The 22475-nt window shown below is 45.0% G+C and overlaps 1 protein-coding gene across 9 annotated transcripts in view; it reads right to left on the reverse strand.

Annotated features, from left to right (window-relative positions):
* Plekhg1 (pleckstrin homology and RhoGEF domain containing G1) overlaps positions 1-22475 on the reverse strand; it is a 209754-nt gene that overhangs the window by 61999 nt on the left and 125280 nt on the right. For 7 of the 9 annotated variants that reach the window (XM_052750975.1, XM_052750968.1, XM_052750970.1 and 4 more), the window contains one exon: positions 18788-19296. In XM_052750975.1, coding sequence (XP_052606935.1) covers positions 18788-19195 — 408 coding nt within the window. In that variant the 5' untranslated portion in view covers positions 19196-19296. Of the gene's footprint in view, positions 1-18787; positions 19300-19384; positions 20860-22475 lie in introns of those variants that run through there. The other 2 variants (XM_052750973.1, XM_052750969.1) reach the window with 2 other exon arrangements.

The following is a 22475-nucleotide window of genomic DNA, read 5'->3' on the forward strand; positions in this document are numbered from 1 at the left end:
TCTGTTTTTCTCCCAAACTCTCATACAATTGTCCTGGAGCTTCCTTCCACGTCTACCTCTAAGTTCTTTTATTAACAAGGCTAAGAATCCAACAGCGGGAACCCCAAGTCCCCTAGCAACAGTGGCAGCCACCAGAGGATACAATGAGATTGAAGAGCACTCCAGCATCAATGCTCAAAATCCAACCACAGGGAGGCTGCTTAGACTGGAGCAGCCATACCAGGGAGCACAGAGCATGGCCTGAACCTGAGAGGGGTTGACGGCAGGGACATTTAGCAGTGAGAAAGGTGGGGAAGGGGAGTGAGTCCAATGAGAGGCATGGTTCGAGCGACTGGTCTACTCATGGCTGGTTTCAGGATGAGGAAGTCTGGGGTTCCCTCTATCTTTCCTTATTTTGTCACTGAGGAGGAACGTGCAGTTCTACCAGCTCCCCATGGGACACTTGACTGTCCACTGAGGCAGCAGGTGGGTTGACGGGCACTGAGTACACAGGACCCTTGTTTGCCTCCTGTACTGGGCCACAGCAGGGAGGCAGCTGGGCTAGGGTCCTAGGCAACTGCTATCTTCTATCTTTCCTTTCCACTTTGTCCTAAGTGGGGGGCCTACAGAAGCCACAGAGGGGCAGTTAGAGGCTTTTCCGACAGGCTGGGGACGTCCCAAACCAAGGTGGAATAGTCACTGACATCTCCGAGGATCGGTGTTGAACGGAGACAAGGCCTATCTTTGACCTACCACATGTAGACAGTAGGGCCTTGCATGCCTAGGACTTGTACTCTGCTCCTATCAGGGTCCAAGCTCTGAATAGGGCATCTATTTTGTAACCACCATCCTCTGCACAGAATGACCGGGGATGGCTACACCTCATAAGACTGACTTAGAATCACAGGTCTCTATGACTGAATCCCCACATGGTCACCTTCGATCTCTATCCCTAAGGGAAGTGAACAAAGGTAGCATTAGTCTAGGTTAAAGATAACACAGCAGCCCTGGACACGCTAAGGTTGCGATAACTGAAGGACATCTCTTGGGATCCCCAGGACAGGAGTGACCTGTGAGCAGTTGGCTAAGAGAGCTCTGGCCCATCTGTGAAGATTCAGGGTCTGTCTTAGGGACTGTCAACAGAAAGCTGGAGCTAACACTTATCCTGTGTTTCAGGGTCAGAGCCCACACAAGTGACTGCTTATGAGAAAGTGATTTCAGGGGATCTCAGGGCCAGCACCCTCCAGTCTCAGTAGACCAGCAGCCTGCACTAGCAGGAGAGAGCCGCTCAGGAGTCCTCTGTCTTAGGAGGAGCATCGGACAGCTCCTGCAAATGGAGGCTAAGCAAGGAGTATCAGAGATGCAGGACTTCGGGTACTTCAGAATGCAGGGTCCACCCGGACGGGCCGGCGGGCGGAGATCAGGCCCTGAGCGAAGGGGAGGGGGAGGGGATTCCCGGGACTGTAAGAGTCCTGAAGCACAAGCCGGCCATGATGCCCCTTACTTCTCCCAGAAACAATCTCAGGAAAGTTGGGAGGGAATGAGTGTCTAACTCCGATGCTAGCAGGAGCTATTGACCATTTGGAAGAGGGTTAATAGAGTAGCGGAAGAGCTGAGATGTTTGCTGGAGAAGAAGAGGGTGTGGGAGCAGGAGGGTGGGTGGGTGGAGACTGATCTGTCCTCCTGTCACCTGTCCATCTGTCACTTGTGCATCCATGGACAGGCTATTGACACAGGAGGGAGCAGGAAACGGGAAGCCTGGAATGTAAGATTCCACCCAATAACGTTATTTTAATGTATTCAGTAAAGGTTGGAGGCGCATGCTCTCTATGCATTAGGTCCTGATGTAGGGGGAGGAAAACGTTCAGGAAAGATGATAATGCAATCCCTGTCCCTGTAGGTACTCACCCCCTCACACACAAGACAAAAACAAAAAGGGGAAAAACAATTAAAATGTAAGTTGCAATATGATCGTTTGAGTGGGATAAGCATAATTCACAAAGTCCTCTGAGAGTAGTGAAGAATCTATTTTCAAAGTACATAAACTTTTAATCCTTCCCCCTCCCCGCCCCCAAATAAGCCACTGAACAATCTTACAGTGGAAATCCTCGCTGTGGTTAGCAGATGATGTCTAAGAAGTCTAATATGCCGGCCCATCTCTGTCCATCTCTTTCTTTATCCAGTGCTTAGTTAGGAGAAAGACACCGTCAAAGGAATGGGAGCTGAGGGTCTCAGCTGCTCTCTAAGCAAAAGCTGGCACCATGGAGACGATGCTGTCTCAAGTCTATAGCACAAAGCCTGCACTTCCACTGAGACCAGGGTGGGGAGTGCCATGGGCATGAAACACAGCAGAGATCTTTCTGTATCTCTGAAGGGAGGAGAGGGGAGAAGAAGAAGGAGGAGGAGGAGGAGAAGGAGAAGAAGAAAGAAAGAAAGAAAGAAAGAAAGAAAGAAAGAAAGAAAGAAAGAAAGAAAGAAAGAAAGAGAAAGAAAGGGAGGAAGGAAGGAAGGAAAGAAAGGAAGGAAAGAAAGGAAGAGAGGGAGAAAAAGAAGCAGAAGAGAAAGGGGGAAAGAAAATAAACAAAATGAGGGATAGAAAGAGGAGACAAGAAGGCCAGAGTGGGTGGGGGAGCACACACCCAACATTAGAGTTAGAGACAGCTCCTCGGCTGACATGAGGTCAGGTCTCATTTCAGGTTTCCTAATCTATCACACGGAGGCTGGTCCTATTGACAATATGGGGACATCTGTTAAGGACTCGGAGATGTTTTGATAAAAGAGTAATAAACCCGGAGGTTTCAGCCTCATTTACTTTCTATAGCATTTTCAATACATGAAGCCAGTGAAAAATGCCAGGAATGGCCCTCTAGTCAAGCTGTGACAAATGACACTTGTGCTTGCTCAGGGCTCTCTATTGTCTCCCTCCCTCCCTCTGAACAGGGTTGCTAGGGGTTCTTCACAGGGAGGACACAAGACACTAGACCTGCTGGAATGGGGAGTGGGGAGGTGGGGGCAGGCTGGCAGCTCTCCCCAGAAAGAGAGCTCGGGGAAGGAGGAGGGAGCATGGATTTTATTAAAAGCAGACCTGTTGGGTAGAAAGATAAGTACCACAGCTAGGAAAGTTTGGACTGGCTTTCTCCTAAAGCTTTTAAGCAGAACAGAGTCCGCAGAGCAGAGGCTTATAAAAATGGATTCGATTGTTCATTTCTTTGTGCAGTTTTTGAGACATGGTTTCGATAATTGCTCAGGGTGGCCTGGAACTTGTGATTTTCTCACCTCAGCTTCTCTAGTAGCTTGTATTACAGACACAAGGTGCTGCTGCTGATTCTGCCTAATATGTTAGGAGTTCTTAGCGCTCAGGGTGGCTATCTTTTCCTACACCTCTCATGACCATTGTAGACATCACTGGAGCACTGGCCAGTCAGTCTAGTAGAGTCCATGAAACCTATGTCCAGTAAGACACCCTGTCTCAAAAAAATGAGGTGAAGAGTGATAGGGGAAGACATTGATGCTGATCTCTGGTCTCTACGCACATGGGCAAACACATTACTCTCCTTTCCACATTCACAAATATGAACATGTAAACATCCCTACCCTAAAATGTGCTTAAAGTTTTCGAAGGACATTGACCACATTCTCACGTAGAAGCTTTTGTTAAAGTAAGGGTGGACACATGGTGCCTTGAAGAAATGCTGTTGAGGAGCCAACTACCTTTTCCTCCTTAACCCACAACTTTCTATTCCTTTAATCATATCAGTATTTCTAGCTACCAATAAGTGAACAAAACAAAACAGGAAAGCATTTCTGAGGCAGTCTATATGCATTTGGGTAGAGTTTAATATGACATTAAAAACCTTCAACATGGCTACCAGAGTGACTACTTGAATCCTCTAGAGAAAGGCACAGGCCCCAGCTCCCTGTGGGCACTGACCAGATCGGGGTAAGAATAAATGTGTAGGAGGCTGCTGTTTGGGACATGTTTCCAATCCTAGTCACCTATAGACCAGACCAGAGTGGAGTCATTTCTGCTGGGCACCCGCTTCCAAAAAACCAAGAGATCCCTAGCATGCACGATACAAACTAGCCTCCTTTTATTTTAAACCCATGAAGATAGTAACTTTGAAACAACCTGCCTTTGTTCTGTTTCTGCTTTGCTCAATCCCTTTTTTGTCTATAAAACCTCATCAGCTTGGCTCATCAGCACACGCATCCCATTTTATAGAATAAGGTGGTGCCTGGTTCCCCAAGTCCAAATCAAAACCAATTACGAGCCTCAAAACAATTTTCTTGTATTTTGCCATTTGACATAGGTAAGCAGGGAGGCTAAGTAACTGCTTTCTTGTGATTCATCCTTTTCTTGTTTGTTTTGTTTTTGAGTCAGGGTTTCTTCATGTAGCCCTGGCTGTCCTGGAACTCGATTTGTAGACATTTGTAGACCAAGATGGCCTCTGCCTCCTGAGTGCTGGGATTAAAGGCGTGCCCCACCACCGCCTGGCCTGATTGATCCTTCCTCTGTCTGTCTTTCTTTTTCTCCATCTCTTCTTTTTCTTTCTATGTTACCTAGTTGACTTTACATAGCATTTTTTTTAAAACTTGCTTTTGACTTTCCCAGTACCAAACTAGGTAAGAAAGCAGGCAGATGCAATTAGAAAAGGCTATATCCTCAAAGGAGAAAACTTGGACACCCAAGGACATATTAGACTTTTGAGATATGTTGGCAATAATTTTAAATACTTGAAAATAAGAAGCCAATTCATCTCAATCATAGGCAGTGGTACTATTTGAATCATGGTACTTAGGAAAAATTAAATAAATCCCAAAGGGATTTTTTTTTTAATTTTGGAAAAATTAGACATTGGTAAAATAAGAGTATATTGAAGATAATTAGAATTTTAGGTTCCCTTCATGGCTATTCATTATCATCAGCATCATTATTCTCAGATGTACTGCTAGGTAGCAACAACTCTCTACTTCATATACATTGTCTCATTTAGTCTGTACCATGCCCTAAGCCATTATTGATTCCCTTTCTTTGGAAGCGTAGAAAATTTCCATTACTCTTCCAGGGTCAGTCAGGGAATAAATTATGAAGTCATGTGTACACCGGGATCTGCTGGCCAGCCAAGCATGGAAACCCTGCATCCCATGTCAAAGGCTTTATTGTTTCACATGTATCTTTAAACAACAGGGATGTTTGCTACTGGTTTATTCTAGGGGTTAAATGTAGTTTTTATTAGGAATCTATCAAACACAACCACCCTTACCACTACAGACTGCATCTGACTTCCTGCCACTCCCATTTACACATTTAACTCTTTGTTGTCGGATGTTCATACACACTCACTCCTGGTATGATTTTTCATCAGCTGATCTCTACCGTATCTGTTTTCCACCCCCATCTAATGTTCAGACTCTACTGTGTCTTCTGACCTGCTCATGCATAGATAGGTTTCCTTCCTTCTCATGAACATCTGCTCTTCACTCCTTCAGGACATACGGCCGTTTCTGCCCACCACGTACAGTTTCAATACTATGCTAATTTTCAAGTGAAGAAAAAAACAAAAAACAAAACAAAACAACAAAACCAGGAACAAAAACCAGTTCCATGATAAGAGCCTGAAAACTGTGTTTTGAGGCTGGAGGGTTAGGCGTTCCATCTTGAAAGAAGACCCAGAGATACCCACAGTGAAGACAGAAAGGACACCCCTTTTGACCAGCCCAGCCATGGTCAAAAGGAGATGTTGCCATACTGAAGTGGACAGGTGTCCATGGGGGCTCAGGACCAGCATGCAAAAGCATTCTGTCACTGTGCATTGGTGTGTGTTCCACTGTGTCACATAGGAGCATGGAGGCGCTGTAAACATCTCAGAGTAACACAGGCCATAGACACACATTCTCACAGGTTCTTTCAATGGTGCTCCAACTCCCTCCATGAGTTCTGTGCTTCCCTTTACTACATGGGTGGCTTAAAAGCTGCACTAAGCCGGGCGGTGGTGGCGCACGCCTTTAATCCCAGCACTCGGGAGGCAGAGCCAGGCGGATCTCTGTGAGTTCGAGGCCAGCCTGGGCTACCAAGTGAGTTCCAGGAGAGGCGCAAAGCTACACAGAGAAACCCTGTCTTGAAAAACCAAAAAAGAAAAAATAAAAAAATAAAAAAATAAATAAAAAAATAAAAAAAAGCTGCACTAGTCAGAAAAATGACTAGTGATTTCAGAAGCCCAAACACTCCCAGGTCACAAATCCAATAATGGCCTACAGCCTACCCAGAAATTAACTCTAGGAATTTTGAAATAAAAAGACCAAGTAATGGCCCATTCACACATTTGCCCAGCACCCACAAGGTCCTGGGTTCAATCCTCAGCAGCACACATATACATTACCGATTATCATATGCTTAACTTATATTAGGCAGTGATGAATCCTAACAGTGACTTGATAAATTAGAGCGCCTCCCCAACTAGACTATGAAGCCTGTAACAGCAGTGTAGTTAATTCTCCTAGCGTGTGTTCTCAGGGGTCATCCAAGAGAAGAAACAACTTTAAAGACAAAGCCTCTTGTTATGCTGAATTTCTTGGAACTCTGACCCGGATGCAAAATAAGGTTTCAAATGGCCACCAAGGTAGGGGCTACCTGGATAGAATCATCTAGAAGACGAAAAAGGTGGAAGAGGCTAGCTCAGCTTCCCATTTACTGAGTCACACAGATGGGTACAGGGCTCTTTATGCTGTGTCTTCCCAACAATTACAGGACCATCTCCTACCATAGACGGTTGGTAGCAAGCACTTCACTACCATTGTTGACACTGGTGGTGGGGGGAGTATGGGAGCAGAGCTTATTATACATTTTCTTTTCTTTTTTTTTTTTTTTTTGGTTTTTCAAGACAGGGTTTCTCTGCGTAGTTTTGCGCCTCTCCTGGAACTCACTCTGTAGCCCAGGTTGGCCTCGAACTCACAGAGACCCGCCTGCCTCTGCCTCCCGAGTGCCGGGATTAAAGGCGTGCAAATAGAATTTGTTTGAGTTTGAACCAAAAGTGGCTCTGATCTTCCCTACTCCTCAGTGTTTTTTGAGGAGGAAACCGAGGGCCAGAAGGCCATACTGGAGCTACTAGCCAGTGTGTGCAGAGCCCCTGGTACCAGACACCTAGCATTGGGCTATGGTGGTCAGCCACGCAAGGCTTGGCTTTGTATGGCTCCCACTAAAAAGCTAAAGCAATGGAGTCTTGAAAAGAGGTCAATAATCAGCATTCTCCAGGACTCAGAAGGGATGACTGGTAGGCTGGTGTGCTAGCATCATATTGTGCCTGGGACCCACAAGGAGCGAGACCTTCCATGATGAACCCAGCCTCTGGCCTCCCTCAAGTGCCACACTCTGTCCGCACATAAATCTGCTGTCTTGCAAAAGATGTGTTCGGAAAGCACACAGTCTACTTTTGTTCGGATCACAAAATAAGAGCTGGGTATATAGCTCAGTGGTAGAGCATTTGCCCAGTACCCACAAGGTCCTGGGTTCAGTCCTCATCAGTGCAAACAAACAACTAATTGCTGCTGTAGCTGTCCATATAAGTTCTCAAAATATCACCTAGGAAAACCTTGTCCTGTGAGCGTATCCACTCTCCAATCTCACCATCTCTTTGTCTCTGCCATACTGTCTCTTAAATTCTGAGTAACAAATTCTGAGTAACCTGTAGGCAAGTATGTGGGCCCTTTTCTTTTCTTTCTTTCTTTTCTTTTCTTTTTTTTTTTTTTTATTAATGATTGACGTGGGAAGGCCCAGCCCACTATGGGCAGTACCACCACTGGACAGGTATTCCCGGGAGCTACAAGAAAGGTGAATGTGAGCCAAAGGAACAAGCCGGTAAGCTCGGTCCTCCATGTTCTCTGCTCCAGTTTCTGCTTCCAGCTCCTAATTGCGTCCCTGACTTTTGTTGCTGTTGTTTCTGGTGTTTATCACGGCAATAGGAGGAAGCAAACTAAAACACCTAGCTCACTCATCCTTCGAGATTCTTCCAAAGTCCCTCTTACCCCGTGCCTCGGTGCATCAGGTGCTCTCGTGGATGGTTATATTAGTAATTCCCGGATATTCTTCACGTGAGCTCGCAAGTCTCTCCGAAGCTCTTGCTCCCCCATAGAATGATGAGAACGAGGGTGGGAACTGGGGACAATATGAGTCTTGGCAGTGTGAGCATCCGCTACCAGGGTAAAGGGAGCCAGAACGGCAAGGGTTAAAGGAGGCCCTGCCACTCTCTGGCCGTGGCAGGAGCTGCATAGAATTTCAACCCAGCTCAACATTCCTCCTGCGCTCCCTCCTTTGTCACAGGGGACAATTCTTACAACCCCATCTCTGGAAGGTGACAAAGGCTCTCAGCCCTGCTTCTCCTTTTTAACTCTCCCCCAACAGGGGCTGAGCTCCTGCCTCCCTGCAAGAAAAGAAATGCTTTTCTAATCAAAAGTAGATTAACTCCACCCTTTGCAACACTATTGTCCGGGCCTTACACGGACCCCAGGGGGAGTGATTTATCCCCTGCTCTGTGCAAAACGGAACAAAAGGGGCCCTGGGCTCGGCAGCTCTGCATGTGTTGTGGGCTAGCTCGCCAAGGCCTTCCTCTCTTCCCACTTACAGATCGCTGGTAGCCCGGGTGCAAGCACAAAGCCAAGACTTGCTCCAAAACAGAAGAGACACTCGTAGCTTTTCTTGTCTCAGCAAGAGAAAGATTTTTTTTTAAACCTCGGAGCAAGCTTCATTAATTCCCCGATTAAAATACACGTAGTTTTATTTTCACGATAAACGGCTATTTGAAATTAGTTTCATAAAGATTAATATTATTAACCCAAGCACTTTGCGGTAATGGCTCCAATCCCACACCAACCCCTGTGATGCAGAAGACTTAATCTACAACAACAGGGTAGTGATTGTGTGTGTTAATTAAAAATAACAAAGGGAAATATTTTAAAGGATAAAAAAATGGCCTCTCCCAACACACACACACACACACACACACACACACTTCTGAAGGCAGTTTATGGAAAAAAACTTAGTCCGCGTCATCCATTCTCCATTCTTTGTGACCCCCTTTTGAATGGGGTTCTTTATAGATCAGTCTGATAAAGCAAACAGCCTTTACAACAAGCACTGGGCTTTATTTCTTATTAGTGATGCCCACAGGTTTGCACTGTGTGTCCGTCCCTGCCAGAGCCCCCTCTCCCTTCCTTATAGGGATTTATTTTCCTTTTTATGAGAAGCCATTTCATTTTTGGTGCTGGATAAATGCATGAAAATATATTTGATCTCCAAGATCCCACCTCTGGACAGAGACTAACTACAGGCAGCTTGTGACTGCTGAGAGAGAGGGAGAATTAGTCTTGCCCAGCAATGATGAGTCCCCTCACTGGTTATCTAGCACATAGCTATCAGCCCTGAAACCATAGACACATGAACGGCAAAAATGGACTCAGCAGGTCGTACTTGCATATTTGTCTGTCTGGATATATGTATGTATACTCTGAGATTAGAGCGGGATGTTGGGTGACTTCCTCCATCACTCTTACCGTCATCAGTCACTGAACAGGAAGCTTGCGCCTTCAGCTCTGCTGGCTGGATACAGAGCCCTTAGGATCTGCCTGTCTCCATTTCCCAATGTTAGGGTTACAGGCACATGCAGTCATGCCTGGCTTTTCCTTCCTTCCTTCCTTCCTTCCTTCCTTCCTTCCTTCCTTCCTTCCTTCCTTCCTCCCTCCCTCCCTCTTCTCCCTCCCTCCCTCTCCTCCCTTCCTCCTTCCCTCCCTTCCAGTGTGGGTTCTGGTAATTCAGACTCGGTTCCTCACGCTTGCAGACCAGACACTCGTACCCAGTGAGCCATCTCAGCCCCTGGAATTACTGTTTATCTGGTCCAGAGTTTCTGGCTGGGATGGTAACCGAGTTCTGGAAATGGACAGTAGTGATGGTGACACAATGCTGTAAGTGTGTTTACTGCTGGTATCCGGGGATACAGCGTTCAACTGTGTCTACTTTACTACCACTAAAAAAAATTTTTAAAGTTAATTAAAGAGCCTTATTTTATTTGTGAAAGGTGAGCATCAGACAACATATTTCAGATTGCTGCGGCCATCACAATATGACCACTTCTTGCCAGTGAGATCTATCAGAAAGGGGGCTGAATTGATGACAGTAGTGACAAGCTTTTACTGTTCTTGCAGAGGACCTGGGCTTAGTTCTCAGCACCCACATGGCGGTTCCCAACCACCCATAACCACCCAGTTTCAGGGGAGCTGACACACTGGTGTGACCTCTTTGGGCACCAGGCACATATGCATGTGGTATACACACACACACACACACACACACACACACACACACACACACACACACAAACACACAAACACACACACATACATACACACACACACAGGCAAAACACTCATACACATAAAATAAAATAGGTAACTCTTTAAAAAAAGAACACCAGTTTTGTCTGGACTTTAATTCACTAACAAAACTCATCAGTGTGACTGAGACGATTTTGCACCCATTCCATAGAGTCTTACTTGAGTCATTTGAGGAAGTCTTTCCCCTGGCTTGCTGGTGCTGGCACATCCACCTCAGCCCTCTGCTCGCCTTAGGCTATGAAACCAAGTAATTAAGCTTATTTTAGACACATAGGGTAACTAGGCTCTCAGTGACAGCCTGGGCCTCTTGGGTACAGACACAGGGTTTACTGTCCAGTGTTTGAAATAGCTATTTTGGCAGCTCAAAAGACACATTTGTGTCTGGGCTGCATTCTTGAGAGCTGAGGCTGGTGGGGATGCGATTGCCAGTCATCTGTAGATTGGGGCTTTCTGAATTAGTCTCATTTATAGAGGGAGAAGCTGACATCAGACTGGCCATTTGTTTCTGGACACACAGCTGATTGTCACATGAGCCCATAGTCCAGACCAGGAGCTTTGTCCATTAAAAATCAACCCCAGTTCGACTCGGCCCAAATTAAAACTCTGTAGGAAAAAAATCATTCCACTATGAAAACCTTTTGATATGTTAGAAATGAATTCCAGTTACATGTAGGTATGGAAGGCATACTCAAAAGTACAACAAGCTATATGCATCTTGCTTGCAATGAAAAGATATTTTTTACTTTATTTTTAACTAGGGAGGTTTGTGTGTGTGTGTGTGTGTGTGTGTGTGTGTGTGTGCGCGCGTGTGCGTGTGCATGTGAGTGCATGTTCTCTGGGAGGCCAGGAGTGAACGTTGGATCTGTTGGAGGTGTAGTTACAGGCAGGTATAAGCTGCCTGATGTGGGTGCTAGGAACCAAACCTGAGTCCTCTGGGAGAGCAGTATGTGCTCTTAACCACTGAGCCATTTCCTCAGCCTGTATAACATTATCTTTCCAAAGTACAAATTTAAGGGTCAGTGAGATGGCTTGGGGATAAAAGCACTGCCGTCAAGCCTGAGGAGCCGAGTTTGTTTGATCCCTGGCACCCACATGATGAAGACAGAACTGCTTCCTCTACGTTGTCTTATGACCTCTATACATGTCACCCCTCCCCACACATACACCTATAAAGTTAGGATAAATTTCCCTTTCTTTCTTTCTTTCTTTCTTTCTTTCTTTCTTTCTTTCTTTCTTTCTTTCTTTCTTTCTTTCTTTCTTTCTTTCTTTCTCTCTCTCTCTCCCTCTCTCTCTCTCTCTCTTTCTGTCTTTCTTTCTTTCTTTCTTTCTTTCTTTCTTTCTTTCTTTCTTTCTTTCTTTCTTTCTTTCTTTTTTTTTCTTTTCGAGACAGGGTTTCTCTGTATCCTTGGCTGTCCTGGAACTCGCTCTGTAGACCAGACTGGCCTCAAACTCATAGAGAGCCTCCTGCCTCTGCCTCTCAAGTGCTGGGATTAAAGGCGTGCACCACCACTGTCTGGTCAAGATAACTTTCTTAACTAAAACTTTGATATAGATATACAGGTCTGCCAATAGTATAACACTTTATAATCTACCAGAAATGATTGGCTTTGTACAAGAGTTAATTACATGAATAATCATTTAATGGGAATAATGACGCTCCCTAAAATGTTGATTGTTTTCTTAGCACTATGTAAGCATTGTACACAAAGGATTCCATCCTCTTAGTCTCATTTTTTCAGGTGAACCTGGGGCTCTCACTGGAAAAGAGCAAAGCGAAGGTCCAGATTCAGTTCTGGCTGCTTTGAAAGTCCGTACTTCCATCAATTCGTTACATCCCATGAGGACGAGAGGATGATTTATGTTGCCTTTAAAAGTTATTGTTTGCTTTATAACAAGAAACACAACAAAAATCTCCTGAGGACCATGGACCCCTATGTCAAATGGCTGTTGGAATACAAGGAGCAGCGAGGAAAACTTTCCTCAGCCCCACAGATTCGATCTCATCACTTAGGATGCAGTGCAGGCCTGGCCAGAAGCTGGGATGTTCCCATGATCTCCCCAGCAGCCTCTGCTCTAGAAAAGCCCTGCTTAGGTTTCTGTTGCGCCTCCAAACCAGATTTCTCAAGTGATAGCTTTTAATTGCTCAAATAATAGCCCCTTTGAACGTGTTTACGAGGGCTTGCTTACTATCCCAGGCACAAATCTACCTGATGACCGTTAATTGTCTGCCTCTCATGAGGGGTCATTAGGATGTTTGATTAATTCCTATTTTTGGAGTAGGAATTTTCTCTAAGTGGAAGAATACAAAGTCAGCTTTTAACACTCCGGATGGTTTGAATATGGGTCCCTTTACATAGCCTATTAGTAGCCTGCTTGTCCTTATTTTCTTTTAAATAGGACTTGGCAGGCAGCTTCCACCCCAGAATAGAGGTGTGTAAAACAGGCCTCCAGAGGGACCAACTGGCTTGCCAGTGACCACACATGGACAAACCCAGGAAGACCTGTTCCTGCAGGAGAGGGAAAGGTGGCTTTTCACCCCAAAAGTGACCTGTACTAGAAGTACTGGGGGAAGGGTAAGTTGTGGATTGCTTTTGCCTTATCCTGAAATGAAAGTGACCCTAAATATTGCAGATTCCTCTATCTTCCTCTCTGGATTTGCTCACCAAAGGCAGACAAAGCCACAAACTCTTTCCTTACCCCCCTGCCCACCCCCATACTCTACATTTTCTTTGTTAATGCCTGAGGCATAGAGGACTGACCAACCAAAGTGGCTTGCTTCTAGGAAACTTCATTTCACGAGCTTTTGTGAGGACTCACCTTAACTGATATCTGTGAGGCATTTAGTAAAACGCCTCTAGCTTATTTTCTTCCACTTGTTTCTAAGTGGCTCTGCTTCACCATACCTCCCCGACCATGGTGGACTGATACCTCTGAACACCGTGAGCCAGAATAAGCAACTCCTCTCTTTAACCTGTCCTTAGTTATTTGGGTCACGTACAAAAGCAACACAGTTGTTTTTATTTATATTTCAACATTGAAAAAAAAACCAAACAAACCGATTTTAGCAGTTCTGCTCAAGACGCTGAGTAGAATGCCATCACTGGCTTTAAGTGGCAAAATAATCTTCGCAGAGAGGAGAAACTGAAAACAATGAGAAGAGCTAATACTAAAGTGGGGTACAGCTGGTGAGTTGTAAACAGGCAAAGCTGCTCATGGGCTGTGCTATCTCCTTTGGGGACACAGCTAGAATACATGTCTCTGCCTCCCTTAGAGACTAGTGAGAGCATACGACCAGGTCCTCCTTCCCACACTGGCTGGCTGCGGGTGGAAAGAGGGACACTCATAGTGACTCTGTGTTTCTAGGGGTGTTTGGCTGTGAGAGTGAGGCAGGGCGGGGACAAGGGGTCAGGCAGTAGCATAGATGACAACATCAACAATGAAAAAAGCCGAGAACACACTCACGTCGATTCTACGTGCAGCACACTCTATGAAAAACACTGCTGAAAAAGTACCTTCCGCACAAGCAGGGGATTATCAGATCTGCTTCTAAAGGACCATAAATCTCGAATGATTTTAAGAAAGCCCCCATGCACTCACTATGAGAGTCCTTAGAAGACAAAATGAAAAGATGCGTCCACACCAAAGTGCTCAGACACCACATTAAGCAATGTTGGTGAAATTATGCCAAGTACTGTAGTGCAAATTCTTTATTAAATCCACCCACAGAATAGACCTTCACTGAAAAAATATCCCTGCCAGGTCCTACAGTCTAGGAGGGAACACATTTCCCCCTCAGGATTAAAAAGGTTTCCATCCAGATGAGCCCCATTAAAAAGTGTCAGCATGATAAATGCTGTTTAAGTTAAAGGGGGGTTTATACAAAGAGGACCTAAGCATATGACAATAGAACCTGTGATAACCTTTCTGGTTAGCCTTCGAGCTCAGTACTTAGCCTTTCTCCTTAGGTGCAGGGCATATGGATGATCCAAAGAACTCCCACACAGCCATTAGATTGGTATAGACACACACTGCCATTTCCACACCCAGCAATTCTGCCTTCCCCAAGATCACCGGGGAAACTGAGCCTTGTTAGAAACTGTCTCCAGATTCTACAACACTCTGTTGTCCTCAAAGGCAGCGTGTCCTAGAACAAAGACCAGCTTAGATTCCATTTGTCCCAGTCACAGATGCCTCGAAAGGCTCAGCGCAGAGCATCTGGGTAGAGCCTGCCCCACAAGCTCCCCAGGCCTGGCCTTGGTTTTGCTCTTTCATTCTGTACAAACCAGAGAGAAGTGCCATTGTCCTTCTGACAAATGTGATACTCCCAACACGGTACTCTAAGTTACAGCACCAGGCAGAAGAGCTTTCCATGAATCTCCTGTCAGTAAAGTATGGAGACCACTCTTCACTCATTACCTGTCCTGACACTGGACACTCAAGAAACGAATGGACTATGAGCAGAGGTTGACACTTGAGTCCTTGTGCAGTCAAAGCCTTTATTCTACTTTATTCTGTTTTCCTTCCCTCCTTCCTTCCTTCCTTCCTTCCTTCCTTCCTTCCTTCCTTCCTTCCTTCCTTCCTTCTCTCCCTCCTTTCCTCCCTCCCTCCCTCCCTTCCTTTTCTTGACAGTGTCTCATGAATCCCAGGCTGGCCTTGAACTCACTATGTTGCCAAGAAGGATCTTGAACTTTGAATCCCCTTGCTGCCACCTCTCAAGTCCTAGGATTCCAGGCATGGGTAACCACATCTACTTTTATGCAGTGATGCCGCTTGAAGCCAGGGTTTCGTGCATGCTACACATGCACTCTACCCCTGAGTTACAGATACCGAGCAATGCTGAGTACTTCCAATGAAGATACTCTTAAGCTTTGACTGTTTAGAGATATCAGCATCATTCATTTTATTGTGACATTATTTACAGTAGCCAAGATAGGAAACCAGTCCATATTCTCATCAACAGACATAAGGATAACGGAAATGCATCATATATACACAAGAATGAAATGATGTCATCTGCAGGAAAATGGAATGAACTAGAAGTCATCATGCTAAGTGAAATAGCCAGATCCAGAAAGATAAATACTACATTTTCTTTTATATGCAAAATCAATCTCTCTCTTTCTTCCCCCTCCCCCTTTCCCTCTGTCCCCACAGGCATACACACATGTGGAACTAGAAGAGGGACTATTTGGGGGAGAAACGGGGACGAGGGAGGGTAATGGGGAACAAATATGACCAAAGAAGATGATTATACAAGCATGAAAATATCATGATGAAACCCATTAATGTATATGCTAAATAGCATATTTTATATGTAGGCTCACTATATGTAGACCTCTATGTAGGTCTTGGGGATTGAACTGGGGTTATTGGACCCATCTCATTGGCCCTTACAAACAATATTTCAAGGCTTTGACTGTTAGTTAAAATTTTGGACATTAAGGCTGTAACACTCACTTCTTAGCTTTTTTTTTTAAACATACTTTATAAAGGTACTTGAAAAGCATTTTAAGTCTCTGGTATATGATAGGGAGAAAAGGTTCATGTTATATTTATTTTATCCACCCCCCACTAAACATACATGTCTTTTTACATCCTCAGAGATGACCTAATTTGTTACCTCAGAGTTCAAAGATGCCATTTGCAGTGGGGATGTGAATTCCGATTACACAGCATTATATAACATTCTGAACCATTTTAAAATTCACTAAAAGGGTAAAAGAGGCTGTAAGCTCTGAGATCCAATCTCATGGGGCTCTCTAAGTCTCTTTTATAGATCATTTAGAAAGATTAAAAGAATCTTCCCTTGCCCAGTCAGTCAAAGATCCATTAAACATGAAAGAGACCCTCTGGCTATGAATCCCATCTCACCACAAAGTGGATGGGTGGCTATTTCCTTTCCACTTGTTTTAATGTTTATTACCTCACTTCATTGGTGAATGATGAAATATAGGAACCATATATAAAGATGGGAAGAGCTGCCCCATTGCTCCCTTGGGTATGGTGATGGACAAAATCATATCTGCCCTTTTCCAAATGTTAATGATAAAAATGACTAAGGTGTTGAAGGGAAAGGAACAGTGGATGAGACAGAGCCACTCTGACAGGTGGGACAGGAGTCCAGAGATTAAGGGAGTGAGTAAAAATCCCAGGAGTAAATAGTAGTAGAGACGAGAAAATGAGCACATACAGTCAAATGACATCTACATGTCATTACTGAATCCCTGTCTGCTAAGAGAAAGAAAAATATGATCTCTGTATTTTGGATTAGTTTAATACAATGTCTCTGCACATGGGAAAGAAGGTATTTTCTTTGTCCATATAACCGGCATGTGGAACCCAACTACCCAGGTTATCAGGTTCCCTTCTTCGAAATCAGCTAGCTGGGACAATCAAACTGCATTCTGTGGACGTCTCTTAAATCAGCGCCTGTATCAATAACGTTCACAAAATCTGCCTGTTCATAAATCCTAATGACAAAATCTCAACTTGAGCCATGGAGGTTCTGTTCATATAGGATACAGCTAAAACGTACCCTTTCCAGAAAAATCCATTCAACTGGGAATGCTGCTGCTTGATAGTAAGGCAGAATGCAGCAAGAGCATAAGCTGGGCTCAGAAAGCTGAAGCTCTTTCCCATCTTGCCCTGCGCTGAAGAGCTCACCAGCCTCTGCAGAGAGGGTTAACACATCTGCACAGAGGCCAGGTAAGGACACTTGGACAGCTTCAAACAGCACTGATGGGGTGAAACTTGGATAGGAAAAAAAATCTCTGTCTATCTGGTTTCTCTCATTCAGATCTTATTTCTTCTCAACCAAATTTTATAAAGCATCCTTACGAAAGAAAACAAAAGCAAGGGTCATCATGGAATAATGGTTGAGTAACCCAAGGTTTCTCTCTTAGGAGATGTATTTTGATTAGGTGGAAAAGCTACTAAGAAAAACGATAAGAAAAAGCAGCCTAGCACAAACCAATAACAACTTTAATAAGGCCAAGTTTCCTGAGAGGTTGGAAAATGGTTGGCAGTTTCGCAGGTATTTCTCCTGCAGTACAAATGACAGCATGGTTAAAAGTTAGAAATTGAGCCACTTTAGTTCATTCGGTACCACATATTGTTTTGGTTGAACATCAGTTAGTTTTCTATTTTTACTGGGAGTGATGTCACCACTGTTTTTAGGATCCAGTCTCTGGTCCTGTCGTCTGTGGAACTCAACACACGATCATGCTTTTTAACATCTTCTTCTAAAGCTGCAAGCATGTGCGTACTTGGCAGAGAATGCGCTCATCAGCAAATACTCCATGATATTCTGAAACATATTTTCGATTGAAAGTCTAACACTGAAGCTAGCCTGGTGGCACACACCTGTAAATCCCAGAGCTTGGGAGACTGAGGTGGGGGCTCAGTCCAGGAGTTCAAAGCCAGGGGGAAAAAAATCTAAAATGGGCTTTAGTTACTGAGAAAAGAAAGAAGGTATTTGGTACATCACTAGGCAGCAAATTGAGTAACTTTGTAATACATAGATTTACCCTAGAAGTACTAATATTCTTAACAGGTTAATATCTGAGTTCTACTTAATCTTTACCCCTGGAAACTGCTTTATAACTCACAGTGAAATTAGTAACTGAATTTTCAATGGAGGTGATATGACACAGAAGCTGAGCTAAGTTCCTATTGACTAATTTATACAAATAATTAATATGGTAATAATTTATGCAAAATATGCAAAAAATTGTTCATTATAAAAGTGAACAGAAAAGAAAAACAAGACAAGCCCCAGAATTTTTCTTTTCCCCATTTACTCCCTTTTCCCAAACACCAAGCAACAGAGCCTCCCCCAATACAGAATAATGGTTTTAGGTAACGCATATGGTCAGCTGGGGGAGTCTTTGCCAATTCCACCCCACAGGCCCCACACTCCAGGACACAGAACTCACAGCCTCTCAGGGGGGCAGGATCCAGGTATCAGTAGTTTCAGAAACTTCTAGACATACATGGAGAGTTGTGGTTGAGGTCAAAACAATTGGGTTCAGAGACATCTAGCATCTACTCACCAAGAAGCTTGGGGTACCCTCCACCCTCATTACCATCTGCTCCACTAGCTGAGAGGTACCCCGAGATCCCTAGCATCTAGCATGTTCTGCTAGAATTTAGCAGAACAGTATGCTATCTGAATATGTGCACGATATCATCATCACTGTCCCTGACACACAGTTGATTTGCTATGCAACTATCAACTACTCCATTGGCCAGGTGACAGCATTAGGTTTCTCTAAGTGAAGAATTTGTCTTTGTATACTCCTGCATCATCGAAGACATCACCCTGCCCTCCCACCCCCACCCCAAACAAAGTCTTTGCTGTCCTCTATATTTTGCAAGCCTATTTCCCCTGCTCGACAAACTTAAAAGTCGTTAGAGTCTGCCTTACCTCCACAATGCTTTTTAGATCTTGCACGTAGGTCCTCTCTGTCTCCAGGATTTCCTGTACCACTCTATCCACATAGAGGAGCTTGGGGCTGGTGTCTGAATCTGTATGGGGTTGGGATGTCCCGTTTGGGTCCACTCTCCATGGGGTCCTGGGCTGCCTCTCGCTGACCCCATCCATGTTCGGTGGCCCGGAAGGGTTGTCCCGCTGCAGGTCGCTGCTGGAAAATGGCCGTGCTGGAACCAGCTCCAGCTTTATGGCCCCAGCTTCCTTATCCGGGTGAAATAAGCCCAAGTGGCTATTTGAAACCAAAGTCACCCTGCTGCCAAAGGAACCATGGCTGTCCCTGGAGGAGGCCGAGGATGAGGTGGAGCCAAAGCTGATGGGTCGGTCACTGTCCGAAAGCTCCATGGTCTTTGGTTCTGGGGACCGGGAAGGTTCCGCTGTGGTCTTGGGATCAGGAACTTGAGTTACAGCTGATGGCACTTCAAGTTGCCACCGGTGATGCCCGTCTGCTTCCAATGCAGAAAGACAGAAAAGACAGAAGAAAAGTCAGTGAGCATCCTCTGAACAGAAGGAGGGAAGGAGGTCAAAACCCACCTCAGGTGTAGAGCATCATCAACAAGAGGCGGCAAGTGAGCTCAGAAAGGCAGACTGAGATAGATGAGGATGAATGCCACAGAGCATCCTCCGAGCCAGCTGCAAATGCAGTCTCAGGCTCTGCCCCGGGCCTCCTGACCTTGATTATGCAACTTAACAGATCACAGAATGAGCCAGGATACCCTCAACTGGGAGATGCAGGGCATCCATTGGGTGCTGTTTCTAAATGTGACCACCTGCACTGACTCACACATGCAGATGAGTCCAGATTTACTGACTTAAAGGCTCAGTGGTCAGGGCTCAGAGAACAGGCAACTTTAATCAACACCATGGATGGTTCTTATGGGCTGAGAAAGGAGACCGATTCTTCTAGCAGCTTGAGAAAGGCTGTTTTAGATTTTAAGTCTTTTACCACAATTCTACCATTTTTAAGCAAGAGGTCTGGAGCATGGCGACTCAGTTTAAGTGATACTGACCCACGCATATTTCACTCACACACAGCGCTGAGCATAGAGCTGCGTGGGCTCTTTTTTTTTTTCCCCCTAATAGCGGGGCACAAAAACCAGACTGAAATAATAAGACCCACATCCTACCTCAAACTGATCTTTCCTTTTAGCCTTTGCCTAAAAGGCCCTTCTTAAAAACCGGCACGCCAGGCCTGCGGGATGGCTCAGCTGGTAAAGACACTTCACACAAAGCTTGACCACCTGACTTTGATCCCCAGGATCACAAGAGACAGGGAGAGAGCTGACTCCTAAGAGCTGTCCCACATTTCCAGCCGGCCCAGGAGATGCCTTCAAAACGCTTGTGTGGTAACTCACTTCTTTCTATAACGCCCATCCGCCCATATTTTTTTTTCTCTCTCTCTCTCTCTCTCTAAAACAAATAAATAAATTTATGCTCTAAGAAACCTACCTGCCTAAGACAGACAAACATGGCTTTTGTAGTATCTATTAAGTCATAGCATCCAAGAGCTACTGGAGTAGCTCCAGCAGTCCATACGCCAAGCCATGAAACAACAGTTTTAAATTAGGAACTAGATGAGGAGAGACGTGACGCCCAGCTGGGTTGTTAGCATTTATGAGAAAGCACAAGGTGAGACCTTCTGCCAAGCAGAGAGGTGACCATATACACGGTAGAGGAAAATTATTCTGGCTTCAAATAGGCCGTACCCGAACTTAAACTCACCAAAATCATTCTCATGGGACATGCAAGAATCCAAATCTTTTCAGCTGTCAAGGCAGGATCAACATCCCCCCCCTCCACCCCATAATAATGAGATTGTACCTTATGATAAGGGATTTGATTAATGATGAAATTGGCTTCATCTTGGCAGGTCACTTCACTACCAAAATTCATGTTTAGAGGTTTTGTTTGAAACAAGGGGAGCGGGGCATGGATTATGCTGGAAAGGTCATAATATGACAGAGGTATTAAGAATATAGATTCATGGTTCCCCTTCCCCCCACCCCCGGACAAAGTTTCCTTGTGTAGCACTGGTGGCTGTCCTGGAACTCACTCTATAGGCCAGGCTGGCCTCGAACTTAGAGATCCACTTGCCTCTGCTTCCTGAGCGCTGGGATTAAAGGTGGGTGCCACCACCTGTGGTCATTTTTTGATAGGAACATGAACTTGTTCTGACTTTATAATAAACATCAAACAGCTGGTATCAATGTTTTTAAACTGTAAGTCCTTCAGATCCCCATCCTTTTCCTAGGCTATATGCACAGAAAATATTAGTGCCGGTCTATGGAACAAATGTTGGCATGGTGAATATAACGGGAAGGGCCTTCACTTGCGTTGACAACAAGCAATGGTAAGAAACACATAGGGCCAGGCGGTGGTGGCGCACGCCTTTAATCCCAGCACTCGGGAGGCAGAGCCAGGCGGATCTCTGTGAGTTCCAGGCCAGCCTGGGCTACCAAGTAATTTCCAGGAAAGGCGCAAAGCTACACAGAGAAACCCTGTCTCGAAAAACCGAAAAAAAAAAAAAAAAAAAAAAGAAAAAAAGAAAAGAAACACATAGGAAGCAAACACACTCAGTAAGACTGCCACCACATGGTATGAGTTTGCTACGGATTTTTAGAGCTTTTGGAATATGCTTTCTGCTTGCTCTATAACAACTTTATAGCCTATAAAACATGGATTGGTTTGTAGTTAAAATGCACTTGACCTAAAAAGCTTGATTCGACTTGAGTGTGGCAAAGATCCAAGAAGTGGCCATGCATTTAGACCTGCTTGTTGCAGAACGCACTTGCCACAGCTCAGGATTGCTGTTAAGAAACTCTAGAACGTGACAGGCTGGGGAGATGGCTCTGTGGACATAAGCACTGAGAGTGGGAGGGTCTGAGTTCGAGCCACTGAACCCACACAAAGCTCGACTCAGCAGTGTGTGTCTGTATCCCTGAAGCTCCTAGAGCTCTTGAGATGGAAGGCAGAGGCAGAAGAATCTATTGCAAGTTTGCAGGATACCTAGCCTGGCCTGTGCAGACAGACAGAGAGACAGACAGACAGACAGACAGACAGACAGACACACACACACACACACACACACACACACACACACACACACACACATGCACAGGGAGGGGGAGGGAGGGAGGGGAGAGAGAGAGAGAGAGAGAGAGAGAGAGAGAGAGAGAGAGAGAGAGCGAGAGCTGAATACTTAAAAATAGCAGATGCAGTTAGGTTTCTTTCAGTGGCATCCACCATAATTGTGACCCTGATTTTGATCCCACTTACAGGGAATGGCCACTCTCTTGGGAAAGAAGGGTCCTTTAAGATTCCAAAGGTCCAACGAGGCTATGATTTAGGATCAACATAGGTTGGATATGCTCACTACCCAAGGCCAGGACACCTGGAAAGGTCCAGATCCAACAATTGACCCCTGCAGAGGGAGACAGGCTAGTTTCCAGGGTAATCCCTACTTCCTAACCAGGCAAGCGTTAGTCTTATCTCTGGCCTAGGAAATAGTCTTTAACATCATTATAGGACACTTGGCTCTACAGTAACAAGATGAATGACTACAGAGAGACCCATTTCTTCCTTCCCACTTCTTTTCTCTATTTACTTTCACTCTAAGACTGAGAGA

Source organism: Peromyscus californicus, unplaced genomic scaffold (genome assembly GCF_007827085.1).
Source record: "Peromyscus californicus insignis strain IS unplaced genomic scaffold, ASM782708v3 Scaffold_22__1_contigs__length_63687245, whole genome shotgun sequence".
Classification (NCBI taxonomy): Eukaryota; Metazoa; Chordata; class Mammalia; order Rodentia; family Cricetidae; genus Peromyscus; species Peromyscus californicus.